Here is a 26,494-nt window from a genome sequence, read left to right as displayed (position 1 = left end):
GAGAAGATGTTTACATTTATTCATCATTGTCATGAATATCATTAATAATCTGTTTGGCTTTTAATAATCTATTTAGGTCATTCGTTTTTGGGGTTGCAGTGATTATACAACAAACAGCTGTAATGGTTTTAAAAATAATTGGTGCACAAGTCAGAATTTCATATAAATGTATTTGATGTAAATGTATTTAATCCAACCCACACATATTCAAAGTTACACATACAGGCTTGAAACTACACATACACCCCCTAATATTTGGATAAATATCCCTTAGCTAGTTACAAAAAAATCATATACTTTCTGCAGCTATCAACAAGCTTCTGTCTTAATTCTGGCTGAATATTTGATGAGTTCTTATACGAAATGGCAGAGCTCATTTAAATTAGCTGGTTTTCTGGCCTGGAATTTGTGCTTTTAATTATACCCTATAGATTTCCAAAAAAGGCTGAAATCAGGCCATTTCAAAAGCCTAATGTTATTGCTTTATCCATTTCAAAAACCTGTTCTCATCTGTGCAAATTGTGCAGTTGGGTGTACAAAACCAAATGCAGAGTTTCAATCATCTGGCTGTAGATTTGCAGATGAAGAATTCATCCTCCTCTTCCTTCATTTTTCCATCCACTTTGTATAATGCCATTGCCACTGGCATAAAAACAGACCCTCAGCATGATGCTACCACCACCATGCTTGACAGTACAGTGTTGTTAGTTTTGAAAGCCTCACCTTGACACATCCAACACTCATCCTGACATTGCAGTTGACAGTTTAACCTTTGTCTTATGAACATCCTAAACAATATTCTATCATTGGAGGTGACAGTTAAGGCTAGATAATTGAAACCTTGACATAGTTGGGTGTTCAAACAGGACAATCAGTCCAAAAATCCATGAAAACTGGTTTTTAGAAAGGATAAAGCAGTTTAACATTAAGCTCTTGGAATGGCCTTCCCAAATCCCAGGTTTTAACCCTCATGAAAATGTATGCATTATGATTCAAAAGCCTTAGTCAGGAAACGAAACAAATGAAATGAGCTCTACCAGCTCTGCCATGATGAATTGTCAAATATCCAGAGCTTTCATGGCTGCAAAACGTTTGTAGTTTTTCTGCTACTTGGACAAGAGCCTTTATCTAAATGTAAATGGGGGTGTCTGTATTGTAAATATCTGGATGTATATATAAGATGTGTAACATGTTGGAGTACGTGGAAGAGAGAAGAGAACACAAGACATTCAAACGTGTGTGCCCAATTTAATTGCCTTTTTTAAATCATTAAGTTATTTGTTGTATCATTATCATTCCAACCTAGAAAAGAGACATTTTCAAATACATCATCAAAAGCCCAAACCTAATATAATAAATAATCAGATGATGTAAACATCCGATCAGCACTGTTATGAACCCTGAAAACTACCCAGGAAGTTCCAACCTGCAGAAGAAAACGCCCCAGTGAATCATCACCCATACAGTGATTGAATTTCGACGGCACAGTGACTAACTTTCATTGATCCTGCAATTCCTCAAACAGCAGCTCTTTCCAGGAGATGGCATTGAATGAGATGAAAGGCAGGCGTGTGTTTAGATCTGCGAGTCTGAGGAGGATATTCCCAATCTAGCTGCCCGCCTAACCTCCTGAAATACTCTACATCCGTCTCAACACATTGAATGTACAGCTGAGATTTAATGATCGATCGCTTGCCATAATGTGCTCTTTCTAACGCAGGGAGCACTTAGAGTAAAGCGAAGCTGAATAAGTGTTTCCATTAGGGAAATTGAGTTAGAAGGAGTATTGTAAGGACAACTGATGCTGATTCTGAAACGTTACTTTAAATGGAAACATTGAGCTTGAATTTTGAATCAATGACTGTAGGACTCCAAGTTTTCAGCAAATTTCAACCTATGACACTGGGAGGATCATGTGTCATTTTGCTGTGAGGACGTCCCTCTGTGAAAGCACCCTCAGTCTCCCCAGCCATTGGATCTACATGAGCATCTTATTACACAGCAAGGCTACAGCTTCAGACAGGCTGATGGGTACAAGCAACTTCTGTCATATTTATCTATTGAAATGGCAAAATAACTTAATGTAGCTTTGTACTGTGTATTGCAAAAGCATTCATATTCCTTGATTCCACATTTTATCAAATTACATCCATAAAATGCAAAGGATTTGTTTGGGAGCTATGTGATGGACCAACACTAATCACAACATTACTTTCCTTTTCTCCTTTTTTCTAAAGTCTCAGGTAAATGATTATTCTGTGGTAACATAACATCAGGATGGATCCCCTTCATCTAACCCTTGCCCAGCCATAGATTGAGTGACTTAGTTTTTGTTGTATCTAGCAATGCTATGCATTCAGAATGCCTTCATTACCTCAACTTGCTACCACTTCTTGTCTTTGTGTGTCCTGATGTTTGTAATTCATCATTTCCTTTCTTAGAGAAAGAATACAACTAGTGGTTCCCTCATAAGGAAGAAGTTTGAGCCAAAATGAAGTTGGATGGATGAGTAGTTTTCCATCTTTTTTCTTCAGTGCTTATGCATTATTTTTATATCATAATACTGCATTATTGTGAAGTGGAAAGAGAAAGATGTATGATTCTTCCATTTTTTTTAATAATCTAAAAAGTATGGTGTGCATTTGAATTTAACCTGCTCTTACTTGTATTTTAATATATAAACTCCAGTGAAGCCAAGTACCTTCAGAAGTCACCTTATTAAATAGAAAGTAGGACACCTGTGCGTGAATAATCACAAACCATCTGGAAGAAGGTTTTCTGCTCAGATCAGACCTAAACTGGACTTTTTTGCAGTAAAGAAACACTGCACATGGCTGTGAACACACCACTCAGCATGAAACATGATAGTGGAAGCATCATGCGGTGGGAATGTTTTTTCCCCCTAAAAGAGACAGACAAGCTGGTCAGAGTTGAAGATGGATGGAGCTAAAAACAGGGTAACCTTGAAGAAAACCTCTTATAATGTGGAAAAGGCTCGAGACTGCAGGAGGAACACCTCCAGCAGCACGACCCTGAATCTACAGCAAGAGCTACAATGGAAAAACACATGAATAAAGTAAAAAAATGTGTTCAATTGGCCCAGTCAAAGTGCAGACCAAAATCCAATCAAGTTGTTTACAGATGCTGTTTGTCCAATCTGACTGAGCTTGAGCCATTTGAAAAGACCAATGGGTAAATAATAGTAGAGACACACTCCAATGGACATGCAGCTGTAGTTGCAGTGCAGTGCAGTACTCGGTGGGACTGAACACAAATGCATAAGAAATGTATTATGGCATGGCTTTACATATTATGAATATGTAAAACCATGTATTATTTTCAACATTACAACCATGCACTACTTTGTATTGGTCTAGCAAATAAAATCCTAATAAAATCCAGTTTGTGCTTGCAACATGGCAAAATGTGTTGTTCAAGGTGTATGAATGGTTTTGCAAGGCACTGTATTTGCTCTTCTACTTACTCTATATTTCCATTAATATATATTTGAGTCAGTCTATCTGTTTCTACAAAAACATCTATATGTTAATATTCCCTGCACAGGTCACATTATACCTAAAGCAACTCTGGCAGCTGAGGCGTCATAATTGATCCAGAAGGACACCCAGGACAGGATGGTGATGAGGATGGATGGCATGTACGTCTGCAGGATGAAGTATCCGATGTTTCGCTTCAACTTGAAGCTCAGTGACAACCGAGGGTAGGCACCTGCAAGAGAAGATGGAAGAGGAACCAGCTGACCTTGATTTACCAGTATCCCTGTCATGACATTGACTTTGTTTTGGTTTAAACAATGGTGTCAAAATTGTGAACGATCTAATGAAAAACAGCAGATTTGACCAAACAGGGAGACTTTGAGAGATCGGTGAGTATGGTCTTAATAAGAAAAAATGTGTTAAAAGTAAATATGGATGTTTCTTTGAATGTGATCCATTATGATCATTTGATCATATTGAGCTCTCACAACCCTTTGTACATAATCCATGTAATTAATTCTGCAGAATAAGTTGAAATAAGCAAAATAAGATGAAAAAAATAATTATTAATGACAAAATGAATTATTACAAGATGGAGAAGAGATTTCAACCTTAAATAATTAATGCTTAAGGTATAGGTAGCGTGCTATATTATGCTATCACTCTCCATTATTAATCAAGAGAAAACAGTGACGTTCTGTTCACACCAGGGCTGGTTCTAGGCATGCATATATGAGGGGCAGGCAGAAATGTGAAGGGGGCATCATCATGAGTACACATTATGCGCATGTGCATGTTTATTGTTGCTGTTGATTAGTGTTTTCTTTATGGGATTGGGGTAAACTGTGCAGTACTGTGCAGATTGCACTGGTTTCCTCCCCGTTGGGCTTCGTTAAAACATGTTGGGCTGGAAAAAAACTGCTTTGGGCGGGTTGTTAAAATTTGGGCTGCTTTTCACAACATTTGGAATGTTTTTAGTAATTATCCATATCAAAACAGTTGTCATTGGTGGCAGAAACGTAAACACCTGCTCACCTCAAAATGTTGTGTCTTTTTACTCATTAATAGCTCAATTTATTTGAATAAGAGAATCTGTTGAACATGACATCATCAAACAGGGATGGCCATTGATTAATCAACTGTCACTGTGAAATTATATTGGTCAATTGTTAACGCCCAAAACGCTGTTAGGAGTCCATCTAATATACACTGAGCTGCAGCCTTTACTTTGTTAAGCTTGACTTGATGTTGAGAGACAGCATCATGCTGAAGAGGAAAATACAAAAGATATCCAGAGAGCTAAAACCAACCAGCACCACATCCCAATTGGATGTGGCACTGGTCAGAACATGCACAGACATTTTTGGAGGCCGGTGCTTAAGTCACAAAAAAAGGGCATCCATTGCAAAATTTATTTATAAAATTCAAATAAAAAATCGGATATATTTATGCTTTTAAAGCCTCCCTTTTCTTGGAATTATGCTGCAAAATTTGTAAAGGAAACAAATCAATGTTCTGCTATGCATCGTTATCAAAAGAGACTCAGTGAATCAGGTGAGAAAACAAACATTATTTCATTGTTTTCTGACAGAGTTGAAACATTAAACTAATAATAAATTAATAAAGCATTACCAATATCAATATAACTCATCACACTTTCATGTAGCTCAACTTAAGAACCAACTTTCATTTCAAATAACAAACCTACTTTAGGTAGTTAATGTTAGCATTGGGTCTATTATTGTGCTAATAAAATCAAACAGACAGCTAAGCAACATTTTTCTATTTAGTCATCATTTTGTGTTTCCTGCTCTATATCATAGAACATTATACTCAGCCTTCGGCATATATTAGCCTGTAATGTTAACTAGCTAGAAAAATGATTCCTCAACTGTTGGGAGTAGAAATGCTTGCATGTAAAGAGCTCCTTGAGTTAAAGTGATTTTCACCTACACAGAACAGTGTTTGGTCAGCATGCTGTAATTATAAAACACAGTATGTTTGATTCTATTCTTAACACTTTATTGTGAGAGTTAGGCTACTAGACATTCAGAAAAGGAGTTGTGGTCATGCTTTTTCTTTTCTTCTTCAGACTTTATCTACCAAAATAATTAAGTGAAGTGAGTGAAATGGTCTAATTTGTCTGTTTGGTTGTATATCTCCCTCTCTGTCTCTTCATTAAACCTGACAAACATCAGTCAAAAGTTGGTTTTTATGAGTACAAAACATGTAGGCAATGCGTTACGCAGTAAAGCATGGATGCTGATTGGAAGAAAATGCAAGCGTTTTTCAGCCGGTGTGGCGCCAAAACGCCCCCCTCTGCGGCCCTTTCTCTAAAGAAACGTTGTGCCAGAAGCCACGTAATGTTTTCAGCGCTATAATGTTAAGCATAACATTGCATACGCGGTCGTGAAAATTGAGCTTTGCTGGGACATGTCCATCGGACGTCCGTTCCGCTGTCCGCGGAGTCAAGTAAGCGCGACGATGTTTTGCCCTTAGGAGGAGGGAGAGGCAAGATGGGGGGTCGTGCTTGTGTGAATGACAATTGATTTGAGGGGGCCAGGCATTTGTTTGCAGGGGCATTGCCCCCTCTTGGTGTCTTAGGCATCAAACATGCAGAAACACAATGTAAAATCAACTCTGCCGAACAATTCTGCATATGATAAACTCCATTTTCATGACTTCCTTCCACCCACCTGTGGAGAAGACCACGTTCCTGGAGACAAGCTTATAGTCGACTATGGAGAACTGAGGGAGCTCGATCCGTGTCACCCCGGTCACAGCTGTGTCTCCTCCTTTCCAGTAGAACTCTATATCATCTGTGGTGTAACCATCTGTTAGAAAACCAAGGCACAAGGTGTGATTCTCATGAGTGGATGTTGGAAGGGTATAATTAATCTACTTCTAACCAATTGACACTGAGTGGTATGATTCCCTGATTGCATGAGACGTAAATCATTGTGGAAATGCAGGCAGAGGGACTCAGATGCAGGAGATCCATAACTGTCAATACTTTTATGGTAGCTCAGATGGCCAAACATGTCATCATGACCAATGACGATGGACTAATCATTAGTGAGCTCTGCTTAACGCTTAAAATCAGTCTGCATGGTCAATGTCAGTCTAAGTGGAGAGACGGCAGCCAGTAATCTCACCGAGATACGACAGGTTCATAAATTCACTTCAGCTGCCTGTGCAGTTTCTGTGACGATGAGTGTAAGAACTTCTTTATGAGAACCATCCGGCTGCTCATAATTTCAAGTGATGTTAAAGTCAGGCCATCTGCTGTATTCCTTTTCTAAGCAAAAGAGGCTGAAACTTACAACTTTCAATTTCCAGAGTGCAGTTCTGTTCGTCCAGTGGGTATCTCCTCAGGTCCATCATGCAGGCAGCTGTCGTCGTGATTCTTAAGCAAAACAGAGTAAAACATTCTGAAAATTCAATCCTGAGCTTCAGTCTAAACAAAAGTAGGGGAGAGTGGGGCACAACCTCACATTATTTTGGTTTTACACAAGTGTGCTACAACTGTCTTTTGGGCTATGTTTTGCTACAACTGACCCCAGAAAGTGTGTTTCAGGAACCTGCTGTTTCTGTACAGCACCGCTAAAATGTTACCATAGATTGAGGGGTTAATTGTAACATTTGCTGAAATATTGTATCTCAATATATTCAATTCAAAGCAAATATATGTATAGAAATCATACAGAATATAATATTTTTCTGCTTTTTAACTATTTATCATGCATCAATAATGCATACATGGATTTTACTATACATATCTATTGATCCACTGCGTTTTAACTATGTGTGATCAAATCTCCATAATTCCCTTTTCAGGCTTTCGATTTCCTATTTCAATTTAATTGATATTCATGATCTTATTATTTAATTTTGATTCATTTTAAATATTATTTTATTTACTAATTTACTTGCTACTTACTTTCGTTTCAATTAAGTCTACCTAGCATTTGATGTAAAATGTGTTCATTATTAGATAAGACAGGTATTAACCTAACCGAAGACTCGATTCAGTGGATCAAACATAAAGCTCGGTATTTAAAGAACCACTGCGGCAACAAAAAAAACAAACAAATTTTACTGTGAGTTAAAACATTAAACACGTTTCTTCAAATCTCCATAAAATATTTGTGGTTAGCTGTGTGGGAATTTGACGAAGATTTTAAGACATTATCTCAAAGTGACTGGAAGTAGACACGCTCCACCCTCAACAGCTACATTGAAAGGTCTGTGTTACAATTAACCCCACACTGGGTTTCTCCCCGCACTCCCCTATAATATAAGTATGTTTTTTTTTATTAAAATCACATTGAACTCTGACTTAAATGGTTTCAGGAAAGAGATAAATTACATTATAATGGCAAGTCAGACCTTCAGCTACAGGCATTATCAGAATATCTGTTTGTGTATATTGATGGAGTAGAGATTGTTTACAGTTTTGCAAAAGTATCCATACCCTTGGAACTTTTACACACTTTGTTACATTACAACCACAACCTTCAGTGGGTTTTCTTGGGTTTTATTAATGTAATGTGATCGACCAACACAAAGTAGTGCATAATTGTGAAGTGGATGAAGAATGACACATGGTTTTGATTTTCTTTTTAAAAATTAAAATCTGAATGGTATTTGTATTCAGCCCACCGCTCATAAATCGGATCTTTTACTGCAATTACAGCTGCAAGTCTTTAGGGGTATGTCTTTACAAACTTGTCAGTCCAAAATGTAACTTTTTTTCCTACATGTCGGTTGAGGAAAAAAACTAACATTGCACATCACCCCCCACACACCTTCCTCACGCTAGAGCATGGTTGTGAAAGAATCATTGGAGTCTATGGGAAGAGACTTTGTGTTGGTCTATCACATAAAATCTCAATAACATTCATTTAACCTTGTGGCTATAATGTAACACAATGTGAAGAAACTGGTAAATTATTTGTGTTACAACCGTTTTATACAAACTGCAATTCTAAGTGTTCGGCAGGTAAAATCCAAACATCCACCAACCAAGGTGGCCCTAAAAAAGTGCATAAGTATGTACATTACCAGTCAGTATCATCATACATTTAGACACAATGAAAAACTTTCTTATCAAATAACAGGAGCAAAGCTGCCAAGGAGAAAACGCTGAAGAATAAAACATGGGAAATACTATAAATCTATGTGCTATGTTACAAACAGCACAATAAAATGATATAGGAATAATAACATCGTTTAATTACAACTATAGATTATTAACAAATAATTAATAGTAAAAGTAAATAAACAAAGATAAACTTGGTAGACTTTTAGAGATTATAGTCATACAACACAGACTGGCTATCTGTGGTGTATGAGTGTAAAGCATTTCATTGGCTGTTTAACCTTTATTCATTAAAACCGCAACTCATTAATATTATTGGTCTCATGAAAAAAGACAGTTCTGTTTGTTTTTCTGCGTATCAGAAACAACAAGTTAGATTAATCTGCATCTCCTTTTAAGCCCCACCATCAATATCACATGTAGTCTTAAATTCACAAAATATTTATGATTTAGATCTTTCAGGAAATGTTTTTTAACAGTCATTGTTCTGATATTGGTTCAAATATCATGTAAAGTGCAAATCCTATCCTGAATTAACATAGAGTATATACATCAGGTCTGATTTCCTAATGAAAGCTGCAGAAATCTAAAATGTCAGAATTCTGATTAAAGGGTTGAAAAAACTACTAACTTTTGAATATTATTTGTGTCCTTACAGAAAGACCTAAAGTTCTCACCTGAGTCCATAGAGGACGGTGCCGTCCGGGTGGAGCCGAATCATTCGGTTCTTAACAGTAACCCCATGCACAAAGGATTTCTTATCGTTGAGGAAGTAGGTGTCTGGGACCCAGAGCTGGTCTGCTACTCTGTTGTCCAGTGTCAGGTTGAGGGGAATCCCCACATAGGCCAGCCTCTTATCCCTCCAGTACTGCTGGAAGTACATGGTCAGTGTGTAGTCCTGTGGAAAACAAACGAGTACAGTTATGTACCTTAAGACTGAACAGGAGGGGATATATATTACTAAATTTTGTATCGAATGTGGACATTTCTGGATGCCAATGCAACTGTGAATGCCCAAGCTGATGCCAAACTTTGACTGAGGGTTGCTGATTTCAGTGTTTCATGTTTGCAGCTTGGAGCTGGAATATTTAGATTATTTTTTTTTTTTACAAGGAACAAAAGTGTTATTTGTGGAAATAAATACAATCTGCCAGGACCAGCCATATTTCCAAAACCAAGTCAAGAAGAAATCTTTCGCAAACATGGCATGTTTTAGTTTGAAACTAATCAGTAATGGTTTTTATATTGATAGATATTATGAATTATTACCAACCATACATGCACAGACATGAATCATTTATTCAGCTTTTATTTGCAGTAACCTCAATAAGTTGATCCATCAAACACAACAGCTTTTCCTGGCCTTTAATGGAGCTCTTTACGAGCTCTCTTGGTTTTGTTCTGCTGACTAATGCTGTCTTAAATAAATAAGCAGGTCTCAAGAAATAAATAAAAATACGGACGTGCTAAAAATGTTTGCTGAAATAGCACATTTACAGGATAAAGTGCTGAAAATGGCAAATCTTACATTAAAGCAATATGTCAAAACAAAGACACTGGTGTAAAAGTTTGACAAACTTTGAACTCATTTTGAGCTGAATGAATTACACTCTGCGATCTGAAAATGTAATATGATCTTGATATAGTCCTATAAATAATTCAGTCACTGTACAATAAGTGTCTCTTCCATTGTGTTGAAAGCTTGTCTGTTTACTGAGACTGAGTGGGTTTCATTTGTTTTATTAGGCCACACAGAAGGCATTTCCATTTGTCAGACTACATGACGGCTGTGTAGTGAATCCACTGTATTTTCTAGAAACCTGTTTCATATTGATGGGGCTATTTCATTAGTTTTCTTCTTATTTAGAGCTACTCTTCCCCTCCCAAGTCCCTCACAGCTTGCGTAAATGTAAGATGCAATTCTGCATATAGCTGAAAAGTGGGTTGATGAATCAGCGTTGCACAACAGCTCTTATACTACAGCAAAGACGTTCTACCAACACACTCCTTCCATGTCTGGGCTGCAGCTATTTTAGTCTGTTTGAGATCTGCAAATCCCACTTCAGCAGCTCTCCTAAAATTCCTGAAACACTACCTTAGCTTCTTCAAAACAAAACCTCCAACATATCTCAAGTATTCTACTGATCGTGGTATACTGTACACCCTCTTAGGCCCCAGTGGAATATATTCCAGGCCTTGATTAGTCATCACTGAACACTTTTTAGTTTATGTAAAAGGCAGAGAAACTGTAATTTTCTACTTCCTAATGACCTTTTTAAGTTAGGTGTGTACCATTTTTCTTCCGCTTCACAATACGCAATACGTTGTGTTAGTATATGACATACAAAATCCCAACAAGATTCTTCAAAGTATGCGGATGTAGCTTGACAAAGTGTGTATACTTTATACAATTATTACAGGTGGTCCTTGGAGTTGACAGTTTTACTTAACCCTTAACTGCTAAAACACTAATGTTTTACACGATGTCTACATAAACCTGATCCTATACTGAAATCAGACATCAATGCATCAATAGGATGTTTTATAACAAGCTTTCCAGCTTGTGGTTGAGTGATCTTATACGTTGCCAGTATATTATAAAACTGTACCCAGTTTCATGTACAACCAAAAATGGAGCAGTGATAAAGTTTAGTTTTTACTTTAGATGAAACATGGAACCAGGGAAAGTGATCCACAGTGGGAAGTCCAACAATACAGTTCTTACAGCCACACAAGTAGGACAGCTAAACACTAAAATTAGGCCTTTTAGCTAGGTCAAAAGAGGCAAGAGCCCCACTGTTATTAGTGGAGTATTATCAGTCACTGCAACGACAAATATCAGCAGCTGAAGACATTACCTCATTTTAGCATATCCTTATTAACTTCTAACTTAATATTCTGATTAGCAAAAGAAGCATTAGGGATGTCAAACTCTTGTAATAGAGTCATCTTAGTGGGTGGAAAATTAGATTTGACTCTGTCATTATTTCATCTATACTTCTAACTCAAACAGCATTTGAGAATGATGACTGCATATATTTAATTAAGTGAAATAGGAAATGCACAAACTAAAACTTGTAAAAAGCAACAACTGCATCTGCATAAAATGTGACAACAGCTAAAAGTGATGTGTAACCGGATTTTCTAGAACCCAAACGGCAACAAAGGCTCCACTCTGAGAAACTGCACTTGTTAATACAGTGCTATCAAAATGGACTTGCCCAATGCAGATTTGTTCTGCTTTTCAAATCAAATTTCAATGTTTCTCATTAACAAACACATTTTTATTTCCATCAAACACAACCTGAGTAAATAGAAATGCAGTTTTCAAATGATAATTTTATCTATTACGGGAAAAGCAAAGGAATCCCCTCTTGTTACATCTGGAATTAACCCCAATTCATCACATTGTTTTGGGTTTAATTTTACTAGCGACACCCAGACCTGATTATCACCAGACCTGTAGAATCTAGATATCCCTTAAACAGAACCTCGAAAGCACACCAGCAAGCCCACCTCTAAAAGCTAAAAAAAACAAACAACAGAATTTGGAATTTTTCTAGTTGTCCAAAAGTCCAGACTTAAATCTGGCTGTTAAAGCTCAAAAACTGTAGCTGAATTAAATAATTCTGCAAAGAGGAGTGGACCAAAATTCCTCCACATTACCTGTTATAGTAAATGCTTGATGGCAGTTGTCGTGAAAGGTTATTAGATTTAGGTGGCTGTTATAATTTCACATAGGACCAGGTTGGTTTGGATAATTTATTTCTCTTAATAAAATCATCATTTAAAAGCATTTTGTATTTACTCAGGTAATCTTTGGCTGATATTAACATTTGCTTTATGATCTAAAACATTCAAATGTGACAAAAAAAAAAGCAAAAATGGAAGAAAACTGTAAGGGGGTAAATACTTTTTACAGCACTCTGCATTAACATGAATCCTGCCAAACAATAGAGGAGACTGAAGTATGAAGGACAGATGTAATACTTCTTAAATAATCAACTAATGCAAGTGCAGGTTCTGGAAAAAATAATTCCTTTGAACTCTGGGCTAGGTGTTCAATAAACGAAGCATCACTCTTGATAACAAAACTCCTAAAACATGCCACACACCTTATCATCATACTTTGCAAATCAACATTGATACAAACTTTCATAGGTTTTAAAAATGCTGACAAACCGACATAAAAGCTGAGTCTGAAAATGCCTGCAGACTGATTTCACTTTAGCTGCTGTTTGTTATGCAGGCCACAGGGGACACTAAAAAACATTTGTTCTCAGCAACAGAGACTAAATGAGACCCAGTGGGAGGGAGAGACTGTCATCTTCAGCTCGGAGAGTTCACAATCTCGTACTCAGACATGGTTCCTTCGTGCCAGTCAAAGATTGTTTATGTCAACTGAACACCACCATATCTACTGGGAGTACAAGAATAGCACTCATTGTTCCTGCCCTGTAAACGTAGTGTCTATTATCACTTCACGAGACAGTTAGACGTTCCTTGTAGGATTCAAACACGAGACCAAGGTTTCATGTTAACTATTTGCTGATTTCTTTTTCATCATCCATTAAACTCAATTTCTCAAACAATTTTGGGCATAAATAAAATTTATATAGGGATGTTACAGGCGGTGAAGAAATGTGGTGGCATCATGTCCAATGCTGCTCTGGCTTCAAGCCAAATGATCTCCAAAAGCAGCTGCAATGAGTAATTCATGCTCTCCACATCAATAAATACTCTGTCACACTCAGACCTCTTGTACGTAGAAATTTCACAAGGTAGAGCAGTATTCCCAGCAGGGAAGAAGTTCACAGTTTCCGATTGTGTATAAGCTTGGCCAAGGAGAGTGAAGGAAGATGTGTTTTTTAGGCCGGGGTTTAAACCTGTTAAAGAAAAGCCCTGGCATTGCGTGTAGCAGTGAAAGGAGGAGGAAAAAAAAACTGAGCAGTGGCTCACGTGGTTTATTATGTACATAAATTGTGGCAATGTGATTAATAATAATTACAAAACACTTTCAGTCCATAGGGACTTCGTTGTAATACAGTTTTAGATTTTTACACAGATTTTTTCAGCTTTCTTTTGTAGATTTTTTTTTTCAGTGAATTGCAAAATACATTAAATATACAGTTTTATTACAGAATATTCATGACAAATTATATAATAGGGCTACAAACATTGATTATTTTGCTAATTCATCTGTCAACTATTTTTTCAATTAATCGATTAACAATCAGATAGAAAAAGGTGCTTAATAGAAGATCTTTTACAAGATTTGTACCAAGTGAAGCTAAAGCTATGCCACTGAGGAGTTCTGGATAGAGCATATTCATAGACAAATAAGGTTTTTCATCTTAAATGCAAAATGTATATATTTTTGGTACACTTTTAACCTAATTATTGCTCTGAGTGGGTTGTTCTTTCAACAAATGACATATTTTAAGGTCTGTGCCCTAAATTATGTCATTACCATGTTAGTCGAGGCTGCAAGGTGGCGCAGTTGGTAGCACTGTTGCAGCCTTGCAAGAAGGTCCTGGGTTCGACTCCTGGCCAGGGGTCTTTTTGCATGGAGTTTGCATGTTCTCCCCATTGTTATGAATATATTATTTAATATTAATACTTTAATATTTTGTTAAATAATATTTCGGTCTGTTAAGGGTTATCCTGTGAATACCAGCCCAGTAAGGCGATGGTATTAGGACAAAATAGAAAGGTGTGAGACGAGCTCTGACATTATTGAACAGCATAAACTCTGCACACACACAGAATGAATTCACAAAACTTCTTAAAATACAAGAATTTATTAACAAAAATAAGTCAACTAAAAGTCAAACATATTTCATTCAACAAACTCTTTACTATGCTAAAACAATCCAACTAAACTACCAAGCAGAATTAAAGAATAACAAAGACTAATGGGCTATGTACAATATGAACAAGTTGATTAAAGATGATTGAAAACCATGACAAAAAGAGTGATGCAATATTACCATGCAATGTTATTTATGTTTGAGAACCAAGGATTATCTTGAAGAATCTGGAAATTAAGTGAAGTTAGTCTTGGAAATAACTTAGGCAATAATTGGTATACCTTCAAACAACCATTCATAATGCAACATCAGATAAAACATTATTAATAAAATAATATTTTAAAGAATGATTTGCTGAATAAAACCAACCTTCTGGATGACTAATTCTCAACTGTGTTTAATTTGCTGCCTTTATTTATTAAAATAATATTTAAAGAAATATTATTTTGAATAAGAACCAAATCTTTCTGGAGAAATGGAGCTTAATAGTGTTCAATTAACTGCCTTTATTTATTGAAATAATATTTATGGAAACATTATTAAGGAAATATTAAAATAATATTTAAGGAAATATTATTTTGAATAAGAACCAAATCTTTCTGGATATATGGGTCTTAATGGGTCTCAATGGTACTCAGTTATCAAGTTAAGTAAAGTAATATTTAGGGAAATAGTATTAAGGAAATATTAAAATAATATTTAAGGAAATATTATTTTGAATAAGAACTAAATCTTTCTGGATATATGGGTCTTAATGGGTCTCAATGGTACTCAGTTATCAAGTTAAGTAAAGTAATATTTAGGGAAATATTATTTCGTAGATTGAAAACTAACAACCTTTTTGGGTGAATGATCTTTAGCTGACTCATGTCTTCTTAGCTGTTAGCAGTTGGAGCTAACAAAGAAGCTTATAGCTTATCATCAGAATCAAACACATACCTTTAAATTTCCAATAATAAAAGGGTTAAAATGCATAACCGTGGACGCCGTGTTATGGCCGATCTTCTGTGTTTAAAATCACCCTTTAAATAAAGTTTGTCTTAACTTTAAAAAAACAAAAAGAAAACACAAACAGAACAGATAATCTGCTAGCACTAAAATGGCTGAGTTTTCAACACAAACAAAACGTCATAAAATAAATTTTTTTTAGATTATTTCATTCTAAAGTACTTCTCTCTGCCCAGAACACAACCTCTTACATGAACCGTGCTGAGGAAAAGTTGTCTGTTGCGACGAAGTTGAGGAAAGCATCCACAGTGAACAAAGGGTTAACTTGCAGCTAACCTCCGTAGCTGTGGGGGGTGGGCCGGCTGAACGGCATGTTACTGCTGTAGCCACGGTGATGCGGTACCTTTGTCCTTCCTTCAGACTGGGAAAAACTGCTCCACTTGCCGTCAGAGACAGGGTCTCTGCTGGGAACTCTCTGGAACACAGTTCGCTTCTGTAGGCCTCAGAGAGAAAGTCAAGCAACGCTTGTACCTTAATTACCCCGTTCATGAATGAATACTGGATACACAAACAGCAATTCATTCCTACTTAACTTCGTGCATATGATTGCGGGATCGTATGACTCTTGGATCCAGTTTGAAGAGTTACTGTATGTCTGTTTGCCTGCAAAGATACTTTAGCGCTCTGTGTCCCTCCGTCCAGTTACGATAGGGACCTGCGTGGAAGAGGTCAGTTTTTTGCAAAAGCGGGGGTTTTATCCGGTCTGTGACGTCACGGGATGTCCGCTGTTACCCCTGTTCCTGGCTGTGCTGGAAGTAGGTTAATGCGATTTATTTTGACTTTGTTCCTGCATGCGCGGGTTCTCTCTGGGTACTCCGGCTTCCTCCCAAAGACATGCCTGTTAGGTTAATTGGTAACACTAAATTGCCCTTAGGTGTATGAATGAGTGTGTGCATGGTTGTTTGTGTGTTGCCCTGCGATGGACTGGCGACCTGTCCAGGGTGTACCGAGCCTCTCACACACAGACTGCAGGAGATAAGCTTCCCCGCAACACACTATGGAAGAAACGGTATAGAAAATGACTGACTGACTAAATTAGTTGACGATATTTCAATAATCGATTAATCAAATTAATTGTTTCAGCCCTATTATATAACTGATGTTAAAAACATAAAAAACCTGTAACTTGTAACCTAAGTGAATCTCTATGTTTTCTTCACAGAGAACATGTTAATATTCATTTACAGATTTACTATAATTTCACAAGTGTTTACTGTTTTTACTACTATGTTCAAGCTAATCAAATTAAGAAATGAGCTGATAACTGAAAAGATTCTGGACATTTTTACATAAAAGGACCCTCTCGTGCCTTATTGAAAATTTTGCCTTTGATTATTTTATTTATTTATTACAAAAACAAAACTCTTTTGCAGATGCTGGCAATTCTGAACCTTGAGAGCTGGTGTCCTGCATGTTCTATAGACAATGAATAGAATATTTTGGGGTGAATGTTCATAAAAATGTTTTTTGCATGAGTCACTTCTTGGCATTTCCGAGGTATGAGTTATTTTACAAATGTAAAAATGTGCTTTGGAAATGCGCTGATTTTAAAGAGATCTGTGCTTGTTCTAACTAAGAAGACTATGAGAAGTTTCTGCTGCAGAGAAGATGTTTACTGTGGCTCTTCAGACATTCTAGGCAGTCTCTATAATGTCATCTGTGGACCGGACAATTGGGAAGTCACATCACTGTCTTCAGTAAAGCTGTTTTGTCGATTGTACCTCCTGCTACTGCATGAATGGTCAGGAGACAGGACAAGGGCCACATTAAAGGTTTTTAAAGGTAGGTAGTAAAAAACCCGAAAAACAGATTTAAACAACTTCTACCTGTCTTCTCTGCTGCAAACCAAAACAAAAGTTTTGTAACTGGTTCTACCCACTTATCAGAGAGTAACGGTCAGAAGTATTAACATTTCCTGAGACAGTTTGTGCTGGGCAGTGTGTAGAACTGGGTTTCTATGGAGTAGCTAAGAGTATTCAATATTTTATCTGCAGTATACTAGTGGTGTCTGAGTAAATTCGGAGAATTAGGGAGTCAAGCTTTTCAGAACAGCAGCCATTAACAGCTACTTTCCACCAAACTCAAAGCAGTTCAGGTCATTGCTAGCTACTAACTTTATCACTGTGTTATTTTTACAATGACAATTGTTTAGAATGATGGTCATTTTCTGTGTGCGTGTTTGTGTACTGTTTACTTTAGTATAAATTATTAAGGGTTTTTTCTACAAACAGTTGCACTTTTTTTTCTGGCACCCATTTGCCAGAAAATATGAGTTTTAAAACTTTTCTTTTGTGTCTGAGTTTTTTTCTTCTTTTTTAACATGCAGAATCCCTTCTATGAGCACGTTTGCACACTAAGCGCTGCCACACTCTAAAATTATTGCATAAGATGGTACACTATGTAGAGTACAGGCCTCTAAACAGAAAAGACTATCATCTGCATCCCTTCATTGCAGTTTTTGTTCCTCCACAATAAGGCTACAACTGATGGTAGAGAAGTAGAAACCTCTCATATCAGGAAATTCTCCAGATTGTAACATAACATTTAGTGTGGCTATAGTATCTGAATTACAGGGTGACACGGGAGTGGATTTTCTCTCCTGTCCCATCCCGCTCCAACCAAAAAATGTCTTGTCCCATCCCAATCCCAGGCCAGCATAACAAAAAAAATCCTGTCCCGTCCCACTCCTGGTAAATTGACTCCCACTCCTGTGCCACTCCCATTTTTGTTTTCTTCATTTAGTCTTTTGGCAATTTCTTTCTTTGAAGGACCAGTTAGGTCCCTGTTTTTAGCTGTAGTAAAGGCCAGTGAAAGTAAAAAGAATAATAATGAAGAAATAATAAAATATCAAACAAGGAAACAGACCATGCTTATCTTAGTTGAATAAACAAAATGTACCTAGTTGTATTTTACTCATTTATTAAGTGATTGTTTCCTTTGAACAATGACATCACTTTTATGTTTCAAGTTGCTGAAATGAAAGAAAAATGCACCTAGTAAGAGAACTACACTTGGTGAACAAAAGGACAAAAAGGCATTACCTTCATAATTTAGAAACTGTACCTCAATGGTTCACAGCCCTGGTCCTCAGGGATCCCTTCCCTGCAAGTTTTAGATGTGTGTCTGCTCCAGAACACCTGATTTAAATTCTGACATGACCTCCTATACAGGCATCAAGAATGGAGGGTCAAACTGGACAAAATTAATACAATAAAATCATCATTAAATAAATAAATGTTGTGAATGTCCCATAAGTGAAGTATATGTAACATGAAAGAAATGTAACATTAAATGTGCCATTAAATTAAAGGTACCATTTATTTATTTAATACATTAGAAACAATAAATGTACCATTATATCATGAAATGGAATATTATGCGATTAAATGTGCCACTGAATAATTAAGTATAATTTTAAAGACGACATGACGTAATTAGTGGTACACTTAATATTTAATGATGTATTGAATAAATTGTACATTTAATGGTACATTAAATTTTTTTCTATTTCACAACATATTTATTTAATATCTTCCCTTAATGAAGCCTTTCAACGAGGTCCACGATGGGACATGGGGAATTTTTTTCTTTTGTGTCCCCACGCAATAGTCTTTGCGTTATCTCGCAATACTTTGTGGGATAGTTTCCAAACCAGATAACTGCAAAAATGAAACAAACACTACACCCGTTTTGAGATTTATTGAGTTTTATTTTGAAATCAGCCTTAAATAAAATTATCTTCAAATCAGACTAAAAGACAGTTTTTATCCACAAGCTGTCAAACAAACTACTGAACTCTGGACAATAATGCTGCACGAAACCACATCTGTGACACTTTGTTTGCTTATTACTGCTGCAAGATGTGTACTTTGTTTTGTACGCCATTAGTGTTTTTGTTTTTATCGTGATTTGAACGGTTCTTCTTATCCTAAGCATTTCATCGCATTGTTGACTGCGTGTTAACCTGCATATGACAAATAAACCATATCAATGACATATCAGTGTTTGTTTTATGAGCAGTTTGTCATCTGTGCTGCTGTTCCAAAATGCCGAACGCAAAAGTAATAAATTTCCCCATGTCCCCTCACGGGCTTCCGTACCTTACCTCTTAAATCTTTAGCGCACATGCAGCAATTTTGTTGGTCAGATAAGACTTGACACATGATGGTACTTTTTGTTTGATGAATGAAGAGATGCAGGGTTGATTTAATCCAGAATTTGCCAAACAAGTGTCTCTTAATCACTGGTGAACTTGATTATGACTAAACACGTTTTACAAGCAGCAGACTGCGTGTTAACACCGCTACATTCAACTCTCCTGAAGTTCGGTAATATTTGCGACTTTCCTGTCAGCTCTATGAGTTTAATAGATAAGTCCTTATTTCTGACTTTACGTTACAAATTCAATTTTACCACGTCCAGTTCTCCACCTGCGTTTGCTTCCTCCATTCTGAACGCAGGTGGAAAACATCGAGCAGAAGCACTGTTGGCTTGTGGGTTGTGTAGTTCGTTTGACTCACATTATAGTATAGGCTTCTTGGAAAATACTACACAATGGCGGCGTCGATCCAAGTTTTTTTTTCTTAAAGTTTATAACAAAGTCTCAGTTTTACATTAAGGGTGAAAGTTATGAGACTATAATGTCTAGATGGACTCTTTGTAGACATTTTAACAAACATACTGATAGGTGTACTTCCTGCACAGAAGCTAAAATTATTTCACAAATCAATACAACAGGTTTTACATTGTATGACTAAAACAATTCACTCTTCAAATTGTGTGATGCTGAATTGTTTTTAAATATCTGAACATCTGTGGTAACATTAAATTAGTAGTGCATTAAAACCATTCACACTAAAATGACATTTAAATCCCAAATAGAGTCAGTCCCATGATTAAATCATTTGACCGCCCTGTCTACAGGTTTTTACTGCACAGTGTGGCTGACTTATTAACTAAACCCTCCTAAAAAATCTGGGGGAACATCTTTAGTTTTTAAGGGTAACACTTCCTTCAGGCAGAAAGATGCTTGTTGTTAAAGTGTCAAAATGAATGGGAGTTTTAAGGACATGATGGATTTGTCTCTCAGCTGACTTATGCTGAGGCTGTGTGTAACAACACCTCTGGGATGATCTGCTTTGTAGGCTTAGGAGCTTCATGGATAGATGACTTATCTGCATTGTGGGTAAGGTCTGAAATTGTTTTATTTTTCCCATTTCTTTTGTCCTTTATTTGCAGGAATAGAAAATGGATTGATGCATGGATGGATGTTTAAAGTGGACCACCACTTTTCTGAATTTGGCTATGACACCATAAACTGCACTATTCTGCTGAGATACTGTAACAAAAAGCACGTGACATGTTCAAAAACCAGGTTTCTTGCCGCAGCGATCACATTATCACATTTCAGTGTGCTGACTTTCTGTAGAAAGTGCTGATTGGCTGTGATTTCCTTCCAAAAATAATCACCGTGGTAAATAGTCCAAAAAAGAGAAAATATCCAGTGCATCAGTTGTGCGGAAGAAAATGACTTGTTGATGTTATAGGTCCAGGCGAATGGTCAGACTGGTTTAAGATCATAGAAAGGGAACAGTATCTCAAATATCCAATTGTTAAAGCCTAGGTACACAGAATACCATCTCTGAATACACAACAAGTTGAACTTCGAAGCAGATGAGCTACAGCAGCAGAAGACCACTCTAGAACTGGAAACTGAGGCTACAATTCACACAGACTCAATACAGCTCAACCTAACAGATAGAAGAAACATTTCATCGTCTGATAGACCTCAGCTTCAACCACAACATTCAGATGGTAGGGTCACAAATTGAAATTAACACGAAAGCATGGATCCATCTTGCATTGTATCAATATTTCAGACTGCTTCTGGTGGTGTAATAGTATCAGGAGTAGTATTTGATGACCATTTCCATTCCTATATGAACACAGCGTATCATCTTCTCAGGGCTAAGTCTGTCAGAATAGTGCACCACCTCACAAAGCTCAAATCATCTTGGTTTCTTATACATTAAAATGAGTACACTATAGTACAGTCAAAGTTAATTGAATTCAGTCATATGGAGCACTTTTGGAATGTGGAGTAACAAGGGAGTCACATCATGGATGTACAGCAGACAAACTTGCAGCAACTTTCTGAGGGATGTTTGAGATACTTTATTGAATCTACAGCAGAATAAATAAAATTTAGGAATTTAAGCAGTTTTAAGGCAAATGGGGCTCCAATCCAGTATTATCAAGGTTTACCTAATAAAGTGGCTGAAGACTGTTACTCCCGTCATTCACCAAGAGGACAAGTTCTTTATGTACAGATGGTTTATTCCAAGATCACCAATCGGATCACTCAGCATTACCATTGTGAGAACTAATAAAATAAAAATTTAATTTAGAAACATCACAGTTGCAGAACACTAACCAACAATTATTTTCTCAAATATTTATTAATTAATTCATTCATCTTCTTATTCCATACTGGGTCACGGGGGAGCTGATGCCTATCTCCAGCAGTCTACGGGCAAGAGGCAGGGTCCATCCTGGACCAATCAATCGCAGGGCAACACAGAGACATACAGGACAAACAACCATGCACACACTCAGTCACACCTAAGGGCAATTTAGAGAGACCATTTAACCTAACAGTCATGTTTTTGGACTGTGGGAGGAAGCCAGAGTACCTGGTGAGAATCCACGCATGCACGGGTAGAACATGCAAACTCCATGCAGAAGAGAGTATGAAACCCAGGACTTTCTTGCTGCAAGGCAACAGTGCTACCAACTGCACCACTATGCAGCCCTTAAATATGTAGTGCATATCAAATCATAACAGACTTTACAAATAACATTGTGACCAATATAAATCCGGCATATATGAAGTTTACAAATAGAAAATGTCATGGGTTATCACGTTTACATGGAAAGTTAAATAACAGAGAGACCTTGAACGCACCTCATTGCCTGCTGTACCCAAATGGGAGAAACACCATCCTCTTTACAGCTGCTCTTCACACTTATATGCAAGCAGTTCAAAAACTGGATTTAACACAAGGCTTCATCATAATAGTTTGACTTGAGCCCTTTATAAACTTAAGCCCAATACAAAGGTGGCAGTATAAGATGCAGCAAACCCGCAGTAAGCTCACCCTTTTACTTTCTTGTCTGATGCTCTCAACAGTCTGCCCCGAACATCACGTCCGCTCCACTGAGTTCCGAACCAAATGCATCAACTTAAAGGACCATAACAAATATTAGTAGAAATATACGAAGAGCACTGTATCAATACACTGTCAGTACCAGAGACTGTATATAGGGAACACTAATCCTTTATAATAGATCATTAGGCTTGGTGACTTGTTCAGTAGTGATAGAATTCCCTATTATTATAAACCAAACAGACAATTTTTATGTCGTTGTTGTTGTTTAGAACCAATTGTGTGTCACATTGTGTTTGCTTTTCCAAATTTCTGAGATTGTTTGTTTTTCTGGGCTCTTTATATGATGTATAAGATAAATAAGAAAAAAGTAACAGTTAAGTAGATCTTCCAAACACCAACAGACAAAAAGAAGAGCTGTTCTCGCACACTGATCTTTGTTTTACCAGAAACTTCTCAAAAGATAAATAAAGTGTAGAAAAGTTTAAGAACTCCTAGTTCAAATTGAAGCAGTAGACTGAGAACCAGGAAGTGCTGCCTACTTATATGTTGAGTCCATTTACCTCCAAAGTTGGAACTTGGATCAAACCAAACTTAGTCGTGTTCCAATTTCAAGTTCAAAAACCAGTAGAGTTAGCTAACTGCTGTCCTCAGTTACCTTGCTAACTACTGCTATTAGCAATGTATGCTAATAATGACATATTTCTCTGTTTTCACACTGTCAAACACAACGCAACTTATTCACTGAAGGAGGCTGTATAAAAAGATTTAATTAGACGAAAATTAACAGAAGGGAAAATGAACTACTTTTCTGTGGCTAAGACTAAGGTATGCAAGCAAGGCAGCCATATTGTACCTTTGAGGACAGGGTCAGTGATGAACCTCTGCCTTTTCTACAAGGAATTCCAATTCCTGGGGACCTCTCTCTTAATCTTCCTATGCTCCAGTTTGGGAATTTTATATTCCAAGTGACTTCTGATTCTGCTGAACTACTGTGCTAAATTCTCTATCAGGATGGTAGTACTTGGAGAATTTGGGATTTGCTGAGGCCTTACTAGTTATAAAACATTACAGAACCATTGGTTGTCGTTCAAGTTTTTTTTTTTTTTTGGTTCTTTTGACATTTTAAACACACCAATTGAACTCCTTACAAACTGAGCCTTGACATCAGCTGATGAATGATGTCACAGCCCCGAAGTCTGAATAAGGCAAAAAATTATAATTAGAAGGATGACATCAGAAGATGTTTTAATGTATTGTTTTTTGAACCCATAACTCCACTGTTTGCGTAAACAGAAAGCTTCATCTGAAGCGTTGAGTTGTTGCATTACAACGAAGATACCAAAACAACACCGATCAAACTATCCTGGAGATAAATGAGTCTTCAACTTCAACAGAAAGGACTTAATTACGTTCACTCAGGTTTATACACAAACCCTTATAGTAAAGCCATACATACAGTCGTTGCAGGCATGAAACATAAAAGCTATGTTGTGAGGTGATGTTAAAGCAGACCTGTCAGTGATCCTTTGCATTTGATAAAGAATTACCCATTAAGGTGGGGCTATTTTTAGCTGGCTGATGAATCAAAAGCATGACTGTTTCCATAATGCCTCGCGGAGACAAAGCTCCATCATCGCTAACACGACTGGATCATTTTTAACACATGCTCAAGTGCCACTGGGAGGGTTTATTTTCTAGATGAGTCCATTCCTCAGGCTGGAGAGATTGATGCACTTTCTGGGTCCCCATCTGCACGCCTAGAGCCATTAACACAGACAGTCTGATCTGATCACCACAGACGCGACGGGATCCTTTCATATAGGATGGCTCAGCAGACAGCTAGAGCCAAGTTAAAAGTGGGTATGTGGTTTGCTTTTATCCAATTAAGTGCTCCTGTTTTGTTACATGATAAAAGATGGTCAATGCAAATGAGTCAATGAATGAAATGAATGTACATTTATGTATCATTTTCAACATATGTCTACGAGGTCTAAGGCATACATCATTTTGCTGGATGTTAATCATTTCCTGTAGAAAAAACACTTGACCTTATGTAGGGTATAAAAAAAAATCCAAAAACTGTTTGTTAAGTGCTTGAAAACAACGACATAACATATTTTGTACTTAATTTACTTAATTTTTCATAAATCATCATAAACATCACCTGATTATTTTTTGCATGAAACACAAATTTTGCACTTATCAGTTAATTAAACTAATCAAGACAGGAAGTAAGGAGCTATTTCTTCTCAGAACATGTGACCGGGCATCAAATTCTCGCAGCACCTTATACAGGTCCTTCTCAAAATATTAGCATATTGTGATAAAGTTCATTATTTTCCATAATGTAATGAGGAAAATTTAACATTCATATATTTTAGATTCATTGCACACTAACTGAAATATTTCAGGTCTTTTATTGTCTTAATACGGATGATTTTGGCATACAGCTCATGAAAACCCAAAATTACTATCTCACAAAATTAGCATATTTCATCCGACCAATAAAAGAAAAGTGTTTTTAATACAAAAAACGTCAACCTTCAAATAATCATGTACAGTTATGCACTCAATACTTGGTCAGGAATCCTTTGGCAGAAATGACTGCTTCAATGCGGCGTGGCATGGAGGCAATTAGCCTGTGGCACTGCTGAGGTCTTATGGAGGCCCAGAATGCTTCGATAGCGGCCTTTAGCTCATCCAGAGTGTTGGGTCTTGAGTCTCTCAACGTTCTCTTCACAATATCCCACAGATTCTCTATGGGGTTCAGGTCAGGAGAGTTGGCAGGCCAATTGAGCACAGTGATACCATGGTCAGTAAACCATTTACCAGTGGTTTTGGCACTGTGAGCAGGTGCCAGGTCGTGCTGAAAAATGAAATCTTCATCTCCATAAAGCTTTTCATCAGATGGAAGCATGAAGTGCTCCAAAATCTCCTGATAGCTAGCTGCATTGACCCTGCCCTTGATAAAACACAGTGGACCAACACCAGCAGCTGACACGGCAACCCAGACCATCACTGACTGTGGGTACTTGACACTGGACTTCTGGCATTTTGGCATTTCCTTCTGCCCAGTCTTCCTCCAGACTCTGGCACCTTGATTTCCGAATGACATGCAGAATTTGCTTTCATCCGAAAAAAGTACTTTGGACCACTGAGCAACAGTCCAGTGCTGCTTCTCTGTAGCCCAGGTCAGGCGCTTCTCCCGCTGTTTCTGGTTCAAAAGTGGCTTGACCCGGGGAATGCGGCACCTGTAGCCCATTTCCTGCACACGCCTGTGCACGGTGGCTCTGGATGTTTCTACTCCAGACTCAGTCCACTGCTTCCGCGGGTCCCCCAAGGTCTGGAATCGGCCCTTCTCCACAATCTTCCTCAGGGTCCGGTCACCTCTTCTCGTTGTGCAGCGTTTTCTGCCACACTTTTTCCTTCCCACAGACTTCCCACTGAGGTGCCTTGATACAGCCCTCTGGGAACAGCCTATTCGTTCAGAAATGTCTTTCTGTGTCTTACCCTCTTGCTTGAGGGTGTCAATAGTGGCCTTCTGGACAGCAGTCAGGTCGGCAGTCTTACCCATGATTGGGGTTTTGAGTGATGAACCAGGCTGGGAGTTTTAAAGGCCTCAGGAATCTTTTGCAGGTGTTTAGAGTTAACTCGTTGATTCAGATGATTAGGTTCATAGCTCGTTTAGAGACCCTTTTAATGATATGCTAATTTTGTGAGATAGGAATTTTGGGTTTTCATGAGCTGTATGCCAAAATCATCCGTATTAAGACAATAAAAGACCTGAAATATTTCAGTTAGTGTGCAATGAATCTAAAATATATGAATGTTAAATTTTCATCATGACATTATGGAAAATAATGAACTTTATCACAATATGCTAATATTTTGAGAAGGACCTGTACCACT

General features: G+C 37.3%; 1 protein-coding gene across 4 annotated transcripts in view; it reads right to left on the bottom strand.

Moving 5' to 3' along the window:
* Nucleotides 1–26,494, bottom strand: part of gabrb3 (gamma-aminobutyric acid type A receptor subunit beta3) — a 76,201-nt gene that overhangs the window by 9,162 nt on the left and 40,545 nt on the right. For all 4 annotated transcript variants that reach the window (XM_047373981.1, XM_047373984.1, XM_047373985.1 and 1 more), the window contains 4 exons: nt 9,276–9,496; nt 6,821–6,903; nt 6,194–6,331; nt 3,577–3,729 (listed from right to left, as the gene is read on the bottom strand). In XM_047373981.1, coding sequence (XP_047229937.1) covers nt 3,577–3,729; nt 6,194–6,331; nt 6,821–6,903; nt 9,276–9,496 — 595 coding nt within the window. The remainder of the gene's footprint in view (nt 1–3,576; nt 3,730–6,193; nt 6,332–6,820; nt 6,904–9,275; nt 9,497–26,494) is intronic.

This window comes from Girardinichthys multiradiatus, chromosome 9 (genome assembly GCF_021462225.1).
Source record: "Girardinichthys multiradiatus isolate DD_20200921_A chromosome 9, DD_fGirMul_XY1, whole genome shotgun sequence".
Lineage (NCBI taxonomy): Eukaryota > Metazoa > Chordata > Actinopteri > Cyprinodontiformes > Goodeidae > Girardinichthys > Girardinichthys multiradiatus.
The sequence above is the reverse complement of the archived record's forward strand: the minus strand, read 5'-3'. Positions and strand labels throughout refer to the sequence as shown.